At 45.1% G+C, this 14,825-nt stretch overlaps 1 protein-coding gene across 2 annotated transcripts in view; it reads right to left on the bottom strand.

Annotated features, from left to right (window-relative positions):
- The window catches only part of KALRN (kalirin RhoGEF kinase), a 524,417-nt gene that overhangs the window by 45,510 nt on the left and 464,082 nt on the right, over positions 1–14,825 (bottom strand). Inside the window, exons 36-40 of one of the 2 annotated variants that reach the window (XM_075152844.1) lie at positions 10,986–11,269; positions 10,018–10,122; positions 5,937–6,032; positions 4,151–4,281; positions 372–438 (exon numbers count right to left, since the gene is read on the bottom strand). In XM_075152844.1, coding sequence (XP_075008945.1) covers positions 372–438; positions 4,151–4,281; positions 5,937–6,032; positions 10,018–10,122; positions 10,986–11,269 — 683 coding nt within the window. The remainder of the gene's footprint in view (positions 1–371; positions 439–4,150; positions 4,282–5,936; positions 6,033–10,017; positions 10,123–10,985; positions 11,270–14,825) is intronic. The other variant, XM_075152843.1, reaches the window with a different exon arrangement.

Genomic DNA, 14,825 nt, shown 5'->3' on the forward strand with positions numbered 1-14,825 from the left:
TATAAGTATGTGTTACCATTACTCAATATGACAGCAAGAAACGCACAAAATAGGTGGTAGGAGCCTAAGTTATTCTCCACCACTGCCCTCAAGGCTGCATTAGAGCAGAAAGAGTTTGTCACAAGCAGAGCAGCCAAGAAAAACCTTTGCACACTGGAGTTGAAACTTAAAATACAACATTTGTTAGATGGAAACAAAAATAGTTTCCAAAGGCATTTCTTCTTGTTTCTGTCAACATAAGAAGGGGACCATGGAAGCAGAGTGCAAAATAAAGCAGTTTGTTTTTCATGTATTTTTTGTTGATGTCACTTTTCAGCATGGTGCATTTTAGTGGGAAAACATTTTGCATAGCAGGGTTTGCTTCAGCTCACCTCCACAACCGTTCCCAAGTCTTTGACGTAGTCTTTTTCAGTCTGTACCAACTCATTTAAGACAAACCTAAATTAAAACAGAACACACACATATTTGACCATATTCCTTGATGTTACTGTTTGTTCCTCTTACCACATATTACCCCACCGTCATTCCAGGTCACGTAACGCAACTCACTCTTCACTCACAGCTCAGTAGAATGTAAATGACAAAAATGTCACATTTCAGGTCAGGGTAGTTCCAATTCTCTTAAACACTCTTCCCTCCTACCCCTCTTCCCCCCCACATCCCAGGATAGTGCAAAAGCAGCAGCACAACCAGCTGCCCGTACTTTGAACCACCCCTCCCTGCTCTCCTCTCCTCCACCCCCATGCAGCCCTCCTGATAGCAATGGAGACATGTCCTGACCCATTTTGCAGCAAGCAGGAGAGGATTTCTTGCCCCAGTCCCTCTGGCTTTGCCCAAGATTCATCAAGTTTTAATTTGGAAGTTTCAAACACTTGGAAAACAAATCCCCCCCTCCTATCATAATCAAGAGCTTAATCTTTCAGACTAGGTAATCTATGTGTGGGTGTCAAATGGTTTACACTGATTTCTGAGCTAATAATCCTGGGTAGGAGAGTCATCTAATGAAGGCCTGATGCATGCAAACAACAGCAAGCTGAAAAAAGCCCCTCCTTTGGAAGTCAAACTGACTAATCACATAATGTTCTTTCGAGGACAATTTCAAAAAGTTACAGTTTGCTGCAGACAGTTTGCCTCTCAATTACACCAATACATAGATTTGGCACATGACAAATAAACTCCATCTGTGCTCAAGTTCGCTATGGCAGTAACAAGGCTAACAAGATAGAGGAGTGCTTTCATGTCTAATATCAGTCTGTTCACATCAATCAGCAGACTGACCCACTTGAAATGATAGGGCTGAGGGCAAACAGTGCTAAGATAAAAGCCTGGTTGAAAATATCTAGAGGAAAAAAAAGTAGACTGACGTTGCAAGGAGAGACTCAGTTATGAGAGGTTACTGAGAAAATAAATCCTGCTCCCGCTGCGCTCCCAATGTGTGCCTTGCTTAGGCAGAGCGGAGGAGATACTTAAGACACGTGGCAGGAAGAGGTCAAACAGCTTCTTGTTCGTTTGAGAGTGAAATCCAGCCCTCTTGGCAGAAGGCAGGGCTGGCAGCGGTGATGCCAGATGCTTGTGCTCTCCGAAGCGCCCTGCCAAGTTGTGTGCCTGGGTAGTAAACATGCGCGGGGCAAAAGGCTGCTCTTTTACAAAGCAGCAGCGTGTGGCCTGAACAAGTATATGCTGTACAGTCCCCTCTCGCTGGCTGACCTACCGTGCCCTTGCAAAAGGCTTGCCACATCTCCTCCGTGCGGGGAGGCATGCTGGGAGGTTACTTTTCAGCTCGCACACCTCCGTCTGCATTGCTCCCCGTGAACAGAGAGAGCTGCTGAAAAGATGCGGAGAACCTCTCCCTTCTGCCCACTGCCTCTCCCACACCCAGACTCCTTTGGTTTGAGTTACTGCAAAGATACATCTGGCCAAATCCTGATCTAAAATGAAGCAGCGGGTAATTGTAGTACTTAATGTTGCCGCACATGCAGGCAGGTAGGTTTGAATTAAAAATCAGTGCAGCGACCAGATGGCTATCAGGTCAACAGACTGAAGCTGCAAATTTACACCTCTTTTAGGAACCAGGGTCTGCATCTCCACTGCTTACCTTAAACTCAGCACCAGCGTTCCCCCAGGTCCCCTCTTCCTAACAAGCAGAAAAATCAATCTCGACTATCTCTATTAGTTCTCTGAAGCCTACCTGACACAGGACCTTAGAGGTACTCCCAAATTTAAGGTTTCTAAGATGCATGCTGCCAAAAATTCAAGTTCACTCATCTCATCCAATAACGTGGAGCAAGGGCAGAGAGTTGCATGGAAAGTGCCTGCCCTGGTCACCAGCAGGTATTGACTATACAGCTGTATTTAAAATGGCATGAACTGGAACAAGGATAGAGCCTCCTCACTCCTGAATAAGTCTGAATATCTGGATATCTTGGTAACTCTGTATTAAATCTATACTGAACAATGCTATTCGATGAGACTATTGCCTTATTGCTCATAGAAATGCAGCAATCAAGTCTGATGGAATAGGGATTTCCTAACATTAAGGCTAACTGCTGGCATGCACGTGCTGCCAGAGATACAGGAAATTACTGCCCATGCCTGTGCAAGGATTCAGCTGCTGGTTTATGGGGAATGGGGGGATCACAGCTCAAGTTTGGAGCTCAGCTGCCTCATACGGTTATGGAATTAAACACAGCGAGCTGTAGAGATACAGAACACAGACACAAAGGAGCTGGAGAGGAGACAGATGTCTTGTGCTGAAAGCCACAAGCAGGTGCTCCTAAACATCCTGGCGTTTAGGAAATCTGGACGGAGGCAGCCACTAATTACGCGTAACATGCTGCCAGTCCCCCTGCCAGAAGCATCGCATGCTAGAAAGCATTACTGTATCTATGCTTACAGTGGCAAAGGTCTCTGCACTAAAACTGCAACCTGTAGTTAGTTGCCAGTTATCTAATTAATGAATTGCAACCAGAGAAACCCAAGAACTTGCAATATTGAGGAGCTTTTAGGAGACAGGTGTGGGCAGAGATGTTCCCTGCAGGAAGGCTGACAGTTGTCTAGTAGAAAACTCGCATTCAGAAACACATCCAGGAGTGTCATGTCCCTGCCTGCTGCCAGGAGTCAATCCAGTCCCTCACTGTATTGCTTCTCTGGCTTCCCACAACAAACTGCAGGAGCAAATGATGGCTTTCACAGACCTGTGACACCTTGCTCCTGCTTCCTTGTCTACACTTAACTACCTCTTTGTCCTCCCCTGACTTGGTTTCCTTCCCTGCTTGGCATCTTTCCCAAATGGGCTGCTCTTCTTCCACCTCGCACCTTACCACACTCCAATGAGACCTGTATGGACTGTTACTTTTCCCATCAATGTATGATTTGATTAGATGATTGCAGTTACTGTTGTTCGTGTAAGAGGCAGTATAAAGAAAACAGCTACCTGAGCTCTCTTTCATATAATTCTTGATTCTGTTTCCCCAATTCTCTGTGTCCTTCAGCCTAACCATGCATTTAAGAAATGCTTTAACCATGATAAGCTTTGAAGGCACAAGTGTTATTTCTGTTACATTTATGGGACTTACAGATAATTTTAAAAAACAGCTTTCATGAGCTGTCACCATTTCTTTCCTCTGCCATTACTATGAACGTGAGGGTTTCCTAAATGAAACTTTCTCTTCAGTGGTGTGTTTCCATCACAAATGCATCTGAATTCTGCCCCTTCCTTTGCTAATAGCTAAGGCAAAACATTATTATCTCATTCAAAAAATCCTAGTGGGATTCTCTGTTCTCTCCTTGAAGGTAGCTAACAAGGCCAACCACATATCCCCCTTTGAGAGCTGATTTCACTTCTGGCAATGCAGTAATTACCAAGGCAAACATCTCAGTAATACTTGTCTAGCTGTTCAGAGGCTTTTAAGCAACAGATATTTGCTATTTGGGGTAAAAGCTGCACATTTTAAAGAGTGATGATGAACTTCCTGGGTGTGCAGGTGCTTTTATAAAGTATTTTTACAAGTTAAGAAAAAACAGAAGCAAGCAGAACACAGTTTTATTCCCAGTTCCCTGCTCATTCACTGACTACAAAGTATTCTTTCAGTGCAGCTATGTGTCCTCATCGGGACATATTTCAGAAAGAAGAACCAGCAAGACAACTTACATCCTGCCTCTCATTGCTTTGGCTTTTTGTTCCTCTTCAAGGTTTCGTGGGGGAGTTGAAGGCGTCATTCCTTCATTTAAGCAGCCAGTGGCATCTTTTAAGCTTCCTCGGTAAGATCCTCCTTCAAGGGTCTAAAAAAACCCCAAAGAATGATAGAATAAACATTATCCTTGAACTCCAGCACCAGTGTTATCTTCTGTTTCCAGTCAGTTCTGCCATCAACACTGCAGTCTAAAACCAAGCAGAGTACTCAGCAATACTTTCCTGCAGGATTTAGTGAAACACAACCAAACTAGTTTTAAGTTTATATAAGACCCGCTCAAAAAAAGCACTGAAAGTGAGAAGATGTCCTTTTGCCAGAAGGTGGAAAAAGATGTTCCAGTAGCCCCAGGATGAGAAAACTCTTCCAAATTATTTCAAAACAACCTGAAAATATCGTGGTGTCTCAATCAGAACCAGTGTTAGGCTACACATGGTCGGTGTTTCTCTGCCAAAGACTGAATGGGATTCTTCGTAGTGAAGTAAAACACACAATGAAACAGAAATAGATGGACACATAGTAACATTCCACAATAATTAAAGTTTCCCCCAAATCCCTAGAAAGTAATTGCAATTGACCTAACAGCCTGCATGCGGGGGAGAGAAAATAAAATATCCTCTGAAAATACATCTAACTGGATTAATGAAATACTTTTCAATTTGTTAGTCCCTCCACGGAATAAAACTATTTTGAGTAAATTTTCTGGGAATGTCCTTCTCGGTTTCCCATGTCACAAAGAGCTCCTTCACCACTTACTCCTTATCAAGCACCCTATGAATGCAGACTATCTTCATGTACCAACGTCTCAAACTGAGAAAATACCAAAACCCTCTGAAATGATTGGCTAGATAAAGCTGCTTGCACAGAGTTACAGGAATGTAATGATCACTGTGGGGTTTTTTGTTTTGTTTTTACTCTCTTTATCTTTCCAGTATACGTAAGGAAGTGAACCTTTGTAGGCTCATCATAACCCTGCTTTAATCCTGAGTTGTTAATTAAGTTAAACTTGCTCAAAGCAAGCATTTACCTAAGTTTAGCGGTCCTGGGACATGTAGAAAAAGGTTTAGCTTATATTAACATTCTGAACTGTTTCAGGGAAAACTTAATAGAAGCCAAGATATGAAACAGGAGGCTTGTCCAGCAGACATGGGACGAGACAGGGAGAGTGCACGATACTGAAATTTTTGAACAAATTAAACCCAGAGCATTTTTATTGCTTATTCCACTCCCTGTCAGATAGACTTGACAAGGCAGATTAAAAGCAACACATGAATCTTTGTAAAATTAAAGCACAGCTGTGATACTTCAAGCAGTTCTACTCTTTAGAGGGTCTTTTCAAGGAAGCCAGAATACTAAACAAATTCACATGTTGGGTGGTAAAACTCCTGTGCCTCAGAACAAGCTTTAAAACAAAACAAAACATCCCACTGCGTAAAGTATTTGAAAGAATACCAAGACCCCAGAAAGAGTACAGTACAGTAGCTCATACACTGCAAAGCCCGCTCCGAAAGCACCTTTCAACTATGCAGTGCAGAGCCTACATGGCAACGTGAGATGTAGGCTTCATCTCACGTGGGAAGCAAAAATATTAGACACTCTACTGAGAAGCAGGGCACACAGGGTTAATAAAAGCATAACAGATGAAGGTGGAAAGCAAGGAAACCAGAAACGAGGTAGACTTTAAAGCCCTTCCCTAGAGTCATATTAGGCCTGTTGTGTACACAGTTTTCACAACACTAAACTTACCAGCTTACTTTTGACCAACTTTTCTATTGCACTGACAAGGTCCGCAGCAGTTGGGACATCGGAGGAGCTCTGTCGAGCAGCTAGCAAAGAAGAGGACTGCAAGACACCAGGTTGCAAAGGAAAAGCAAGTTAGCAGGATGAGAAGGGAGTAGGAAACCAGCGGTCAGTGAAGCAGCTTCTGAGACAGGAGAACGAATGTGGAAGGGGAGCAGGAGGGTTAGAGGACCACATGCATGGTCAGGTGAGTGTCGCCTTATCGGACAAGCACAGAATTGCCATCCACTTCTGGCTGCACATCCCCCTGCAGCAGCTCCAAGGCTGGGAACCAGGGAACAGTATTAAAGAACTGAAGTTCATTTGCAACCAGGCTACAATACTCTTAATGTCTGTTGGTTCCTCCTTCAAAGGACATGTACGGTCTTACAGGCTCCAGAAAATTGATCTTCTTACTGCAGATGTAAGAAATTATGCCCTCCCCCATACATACATATTTAATAAATGCAGTTAAGTACAAGGTACACATGGAGTTACAGGCAATAGGAGAAGGAGGCAGGGGGGAACAAATCATTCCCCCTCCCTTTCCCACAGATCAACTGCAACTCCAAATGAACTCAGATGACACCTCCCATTCATGCAACTTCAGCCATCTAAAATGCGTATCTTTTCTCTCTCCCCTCTGCAATCTGGAGAGAAAACACCCCTACATATCGCATCTATCCTAGGTACCTGGCACAGGAGGGCAGAAACACTCTTTGGAGATGCCCACTTTTCCCTATTGACATTAGTTAGAATATTTTCAGTCTCGCTTCTCTATGCCTGTCTGTTGGTCGCAGGTATTTGATTTTAGGTGCCTGACATCACGTAATGTCTTTGGATGTCTCCACATTCAGGTAGCCACAGCTAATAGCTGCTGGTTCTTACAAATCTCCAGAAACACTGAGACCTCATCAATGTGCTACCCAAGCATCCCCCATGGCGCTGCAAAGACTGGCCTCTGTGTGAAATATTCAGTTTTAGTTTAAGTTTTTTGCTCTATATGGGTCTCTTGACCCCTTGGTCTTTGTCCTAAGAAACCTCACTTTGAAAACCCAAACTCATGCAATAGCTACGGGAATTGGTATTAGCTCACCTGTATGTACATTTCTTCTGAACGAAATACAAGCACTGACTAAAACTATGAGCCCTTTGATAACCTGCTTTTGGCAGGCTGACACAGACTAAAGTATGGCTACATTTCTTCAAATTCGGCATTAAAATTATTAAAAAGCTTATTCACCTCTCAACTGCTTAATAAAGGTCTTCTAGAGAGCATCTATTTCAGCAAAGTCAACGTGCAGGTGCCAAACAACACGCGTCTGAGATTAAATAGTGCTGGGGAGCGAGATATGGAAATGTGATGGCAGGAATTAGGCAGCTGGCCACCTCTTTACGCGGCCCTTTGGGGAGGTTGCTCATGTTGAGTGACACAGCCCCAGGAGGAGAAAAAAAAGGCAAAGGAGACCAATCCCAACCAGAAACCTTGTGACAGAGCAGAAACGTGAACAGCCTGCCATTCGTCATCGTCTGTCTTTCACAAATAACACATCTAATCAACAGTTCTAATTACAACAACAACAAAAACTACAGGTAATCAGGCTGGTAATTGAGGAATTAGGCTGGTAATGCAGGAATCTCATAGAAATGTAAAAGCTCAGACAGCCTGCTTCACCTGCAATGCGGACAGACGTGTCTAGGTAAAAAAAAAGACTGAATATAGGGACTTTAAAGAGGTACTGGACAAATACATAGATGATAACGGTCAAACAAAACCATTCTAGCAGGAGTTGTCCAATTTTTGGAGGCACTGAACAGCTGTTGCTCTCACTTCTTTTAACTGATATTGCTCAATATCTCAGAAAAGTAAATAACTGCAGGACTTTGAAGGGAGCATGGAAACATTTGCTGCCTACAAGTCTTTCAGTGTAAAATAAAACTCTTCTGTGATTGACAAGAGAGGCTGGTTTGTGTGGGGCAAATCGAAAAATGGTATTTCTATTTCCCAGGAAGTAAATTATGAATTTCTAATATGACGATATCTCGCAATTTGTCTTTATAAGAGCCTCCAGGAGCAGCGAGGCATGATTATTGCTGCCTTGCAGATGGGCTCGGGGAAGGTGCCACCCCCCGCACCACGCAGACATCTCCCACCTACCACTGCTACTTCCCCACGCTGCTGCTGGTCCAATCTAAGCCTGTGCCTGTAAGCAGCAGCAGGACATGAGCAGGGACCTCTGCCCAAATTAACGCTGTTAAAGAGCTTTTGGCTCCAGCGTGACTCAAACATTGCTAACGTGGTGCTCCTACGCCAGGGAATTCAGGAGCCGTGTTTGTGAGCTTAAGTTTTTTTCCCCATGACAAAAAGTGAGCAGGGAAAGAAAGAGAGAGAAAAAGGGTTTCAGATGCATCTTGCTCTATTTAATCTTCTCTTTTAGGAGCGGGTGAAGAAACAGGATGACAAAACACTCTATAAAGCTTAGACTTCTGGAGCGGAAAACAGTTTAGTTCCACAACATTGGCGCTGTCCGAAATGTGTTTAAGAAATACCGAAATCACATGGCACATTAAAAATCAAAAATAGTGACCCGACTAAAGCAGTTTTGTTTTTCTTTAAAAAGCCCCCAAAACAACCCCCCCAAAAACCAAAAAGCAAACTAACCCCAAAACATTTAGCTAAACACCACAGGGAAAAAGCCAGGAGCAACTGCTGTTGTGCTGGGCATAGATCCACCAAGGCTCTGCTTCGCTGACCTTTTGCCTCTGCCCCTTGCCAGACAGCCAGGAGCACACGCAGCACTCAAAGGGCAAGAGTCCACGACTCCAGCTGCTTCCTTCTGGTCTTGCTGCCACCACAATGTCATAACATTTCCTGACAGATTAGCAGCAAGCCCCCAAATCCTTTCCTCCATCATTCTGTTCCTTGAGTCACAGAAATATTTGCGACCTTCTCTCTCTGTATTTCCAAACTCCTGCCTGAACCTTCCCCAAGAACATTCTGGGTTGTTTTTTTTCTGACAATTTATTAATCTCCCCTATCCTTGCTTCTTCGCATGCAGTAATTACAATCAGAGGATAGAGATACAGAAGTGGCAGTGCTAAAAACAGATGCCAGCAGGAAACAGCTAAACAGAAGGATGGATTTCTACAAGGGAGACGACAGCACCAGGAAAGGGTGGGGGAGGACACGTGCAGACAGGACCTGCACTGACTGTGAATGCAAACCACTGTCATAGCCATATTCACAGATTCTCAGCCCAAGTCCAAGAGAGCAACTGAAGGACTCTGCAAGCCACTGCACCATCTACGACAGCAAATTCTGACTTAATATTCAAGAGACCCTATATAACAGCAGAGAACTACCGCCACCAGCATGGTGCACAAAGATGGCAGACCAAAGCCTTTCCCACCCTCCTGAGAGGGACTTCAGATACCTTGTGGGCTTCTGAACTAACTGCAGCTGATGGACCATGCAGTGATGATCAGCCACATATACCGAAAATGCCAAATGATAGCACTGGGTAGGCTTTTCCATCTGCAAGTTTTAAAGAACTTCAGAATGGAGGGTGGATGGTGGGGCACAGACTGACAACGTTTCTGGACCCCAATCACACACAAAGCCGGAGTGGAGAGTCCAAGCTATCTAACTCTTGGTAAAGGTGGTATTTCTGGATTCAAGCAGACTCCAGCATCTGTCCCACTCCTCGGGGCCAGGCTGCCACCAAATACCATTTCTGCTGCTACTGCCAGACACCAACAGCACTTTTAATAGACGTGGAGAACACGCATTATCAGCCTGAGTGGAATTTCTAACCACGCACAACATGATCGACCTGTCATGAAATGGGATGTCAGGGCTAAATTGCTTATCCAGCACTATATGTAAATCCAGCTAGTGAAAGGTATTAGATTATGACTTGCACATAGGAGTCTCTTATAACCACAAGTCTAAGCCCTGGATACTAGAAGACTACTATGAAACCACTGTGAGATGGCTACGTGAGAAATGCACTTAAACAGCAAACTGATATAGTAGGGGAGGCCTTACCATCTCATCTTGGGTTGGATCATTGTCAAAAATCTTCATGGGAGGAGGAAGAGGTGTGTGAGACTCTTCATCTGGTTCATCTTCTCCCCAACCCTTCTTGCTCTTCTGAAGAAAAGTTAAATATAATTAGAAGCAGGGGCGGGTTTCTTTTATCTTTTTAGATATCTGAGCCCTACCACCAGGCTTTGAGTCTGTTAATACTAATACTGACTCAATATTGTGTTGGGTGGAGAGAATTGCAGGTAATGCTAAGCATCATGGAAGAGAAGCCATAAAGACATAAGGTTTTGCCGGTTAATCTTGGTGCATTCTAAGAGTTACAGAAGTACAGTTTATAGGTCACCCAAGCAGCTAAGGCAGTTACAGCTGCCTGTGTGCTGATGGAAAAGTATTTTTTAATTTAAATGAGAACAGCTCAATGTACAGTTTTTAAAATGCGTTCCTCTATTTGTGTTCAGTTAGTAACTTCTCCATTTTTGGCTTGTAACTCCTTATTCACTTTATCAGGAAAGAGCCATTCTGGCAAAGAACATGCCTGCAGAGAAACTGCAGCTACAAATACATAGCAGATTTAACAGAAACATGGCTATTTCTCTAAGTGTTTTCCTTCAATAAGGAATTACACTGCCATGGTAGGATAAAGGTGATATGAACCTCAGCAAAAAGTGATAACAACTGCTCAAGAATAACTTCATTTCTATCCTTGGCAGCTTTTTAACAGGTTATTAAGAAAAATCTAGTCAAAGGACAATAACATATGCAGACTTCGAAATGCTGTTCCCTATATATTCCGTTGCTCTTTGGATGACAATGCTGTTTGCAACACAGCTTCAATCAATGCAATTTTACATATGATTCGCTGTTCCCTCTAGACCCTAAGGGAACTGCTTTTACTCAAGCATGAATCACACACCACAGAAGAGATTACCAGACGTATGGTCTTTCCTGCAACTAACACCAACACACACCTCATCTGCGCTGTCTCCTTGTGGAGTGGTTTCATCTCCGGTCTTTGGTGAGCCGAGGTCAAAGCTCTTCCTGCCATCTCGCACCTTCTTTTGTTTCTTGATGTTGCTTTCGGTCTTCCCGCTGTTCAGCCGGCGCACAGGACTAGTCAACCATTTCTTCAGGGTGTTGGTCGAGCGCTTGGGGCCAGGAGAGCTCTGAATGGAGTTGAGGGATGGCTGAGGTTGTAAGTTGGCCACTGAATCAGACTTGCCCCCGTTGTCATTGGAAGAGACCGAATATGCGTCTGGAAGAAAACAATGCAGGGGAGAGATCATACCAGCACCTCCTCTATTTCCTAGTGCACATCAAGCACTCGGCAGTCCTAAGCATGAAAATACAAACTGCCTCCATGAAAGGTTTTGTGACCTATGGACATTGTGTAAACTTTATTGCACACCAGAGAGAGGAATATGCCCTGCAACAGGCATTTTTCACAATCTTACTCACTTCTCTCATTTCCTACCACACTATCTGTCCTTATGAAAGATCACAGACAGCAAGGTTACCTAGTTTTTGATGAAAGCCTGGATTTCATGCTAAGTGCTGAATTTCTCAGATTCTTCCCACAGATTTCATTGTGAATTGCCAGGAGGAAAATAAGCACAAAAAGCAGATTACTACAGGAGACCTGACAGCCACCAACACTTTGTCAGGTTCCAATTCCATAAATGTTTCTCAGCCATTTCCAGACCCCAATGACATTACTGTTAGTTAGACTACTTATTAACTTTTGAAGGTTATTTGGAGCACCTTAAAATTATCTCCTTTGCCCCTGAAAGCAATTCATCAGAAGACTTCACACAAGAACTAAGAAACTGGAATGGAACAATTACAAAAGATGACAAATTGTTCAAACCCAAGGAAACTCTGAAGAAGGAGATACTGGGCAGGCTTAAAAAAGATTTCTATTATATCCAAGCAGGAGATTCTGCTGAACTGTATCCAACCGCAATTATCGATACACATGTTCAGACTAGCACCTTAGAAATGGGTGCAACCTCCCTTACTCCCCCCAAAAGCAACAGACTGAAGATGTGCCAATGTCAATAAGTCTTCAAAACCAAAGCAAACAAGTTGCTCGAAGATTTCTCAATTGCCCTTTGGGAACAAGCTTTCACCTTTCTGAAACCATGGCAAGGCAACTCCCTCCCCAGGAGCAATCAGGGACCAAGATGTTTAATCCCACACAGTTTGAGATGAAATTTTTTGTTTTTTACAGAATTTAGAAATTGTCACACTCCTGTAAGATACATCTCAGACTGTATATCAGAAAGCAGTCAGTTGATGTTATTAAACATTTTTAGATGGTTATCTCTGAATCTTTTATCCGCCCCAGCAGAAAACAGAAACATAAGTTACAACACATGAAAATAGCCTGGTGCATCCAGATATTCTCAGTTCAGCAATAAATATCATTAGAGATACTGGGTAGTACACATGCTAAGGGAGAACTGCTCTCCCAGAGAATTGTTACCCATATTGTTTTAGAAGCCAGTTCTTGCTACCTGCATGCAGAGCTCCTACCCCGCTGGGCAGAGCTGCTGCTCACAGCCGGCTATGCACCGAGCAGAGATTGCAGCCTGCCTTGTCTGCCAGCTTGTAAAATGCAGACCATGAGAGTTACAATATTTTGTAACTATAGACAGCCTCAGTCAGAAGTTGAACCAATAATTTATTACATACCTGAGGTCAAAAGTTAGGTTTTTAGAACATACGGAAATAATTGTAACAAGCTAGAGGAAGTCAAAGTTCATTTCCTAGACAGGAAGAAAATCCAAATCATCTGTCTCCTGATGATGGGAGTGAGGGTGAGAGGGGCTGGGCGGAGGACGGATCCCAGGTGGAGCTGCTGGGGTTTTTCCAACAGTCCTCCATAAGGGTAAAGTAGCAGTCTTATCTCAAAAAAGCCTGGGTTTAGCCAGCTCTCGTTGATGTTATTCCATGCACACGAAGTGGCATTAAATCAGCTAGCACAAGATCGTATTTGTCAGTGGCCAGCTTATCTTCCACTCAATAGGCTTTAGATAGTCTCCTCTTGCAGGCTCCACGTGATGCTCTGGGAGTTTATCAGCGCACCTTGCGTCAGCAACATTCAGGGTGTCGCGATGGTGATTTTGATTTTGCAAGCGCCCTCGCCCCTCCGCCCCCCAGCAGCACCGAAAGCCCCTCAGGCAGCGGGGGAAGCACGAGGGCTCCTCGCCCAGGGGCTGTGCCGAGCGGGGTCCCCTCAGGTGCCCGCGCTCCCACTGCCGCTGCAGGAGGATTAACTTGGGAATTACTGGTGCACAGGGAGCCGGGCTGCAGTCACAGAAGGAGAAATGCTGGAAGCGATCGCCCTGTGGAGGCTGCCTCTGTCAGGGATGATTTGGGGCAAGCAGCCGTATCATGGACTCACTGCCTTTGCTGGGGACTGGGCTCGGGGGGAGGTTGAGGAGAACCTCAAAGCTGAGGACAAGCTGATCTTCCCACACCTCGGTTAGTTAACGTACAGAGAGGTTTTTACTACAGCTTGGAAGTAACACAGTCCAAACCCCTACCTCCAGTCAACGGCACCTTGCCAATTTAACTTTCAGTAAGGGAAGGGAGTTGATAGGAGGCTAAACGGAGCCTGGAACAACCCCATCCACTCCAAGGATTTGTTACTGAGACACACAATCCTACCTCAGCCCGGCGGGCTCGAGGCAGGGCCAAACCCAGGATCTCCAAAGTCCAAGATGGAAGGGGCAGGGACCGCCCTTCCCACCAGGAAACGCCCCTGGGAAACCAGGGCCTTCCCACCAGGAAACGCCCCTGGTCTTAGGAGCAGGGCCAGGCCCCGGCCTTGCTGCCTCCCTCTCCTTTCCGCAGGCAGCACAGCTGCGGCCGGAGCACGGACAGACGCGCAGCACCTCTCACACTGCGGCACTCTTTGCTCCAGGCCGTCCCTGGGAAGCCACGGTCAGTCATTGTCCCCTGTCATCCCGGGGAAGGCAGCAGGTGGGCAGAAAGAGCCCAAGCCCCGAGCTGGCCCACAGCCCACCCTGCCCGCTTGCAGGAATTTTGTCCAAAGTTTAACCTAGAGCCAGGAATCCTCTGCAGACCGAGTATCAGGCCTCCAGAGCCACAAGCCGTGATGAAAGCCAACCCAAAGGTTTCCGGAGGGAGGTGTGTTACACCGTGCAACAATCCCACTTGAACGAGGCTCTGGATTTTCCCGCTCAAGGTCATGCCTTTGGTGATGAAAAAGTCTATTTACCAGGGGGTTACTAAATCTCGGTCATGCCATGCTGTACGCAGCCCTGGCAGATATGAAGTCTCCTTCTTTCTCCTTGCCCGCTGATGTGCCCTGGCCGACCGCTGTAAGGCATCTGGGACAGTGCCTGGGCTTCGCCTGGCCCACGCAACCCAAGACTGGAAACGTGACCTTCTCTTGCCTTTACACAGTAACGTAGTCTCCGCTGGCCGGAGGATAGGCAGGGAGGTGGAAGAGAAAGGCTGGCATAAATCTCCCTGCCCCCCAGCCACCGTAGAGCCCCTCGAGGTGGGGGGAGTTTGCTCTACCCAGCACCCTACACATGTACAAAGCGCTCCCATCTCATCGTCCCACTTCCCACCATTGCCAAACATGCACTATCCAAAAACCACACCAAGAGTCCACACACAATATTCGTAACTTTTTTTCTTTTTCTTTTTTAAAGGAACTGCAAATATGGACGCATTTGTGAGCAAGTCACACTTGCCGTTTGCCAGCCCTGCTGAGAATGATTTCCTTTGCACATAAAGCAGGTCACCTCGACATGGTCGCAGAGGCAGGACTGGAG

The sequence above is a fragment of the Calonectris borealis genome, chromosome 6, assembly GCF_964195595.1.
Source record: "Calonectris borealis chromosome 6, bCalBor7.hap1.2, whole genome shotgun sequence".
Classification (NCBI taxonomy): domain Eukaryota; kingdom Metazoa; phylum Chordata; class Aves; order Procellariiformes; family Procellariidae; genus Calonectris; species Calonectris borealis.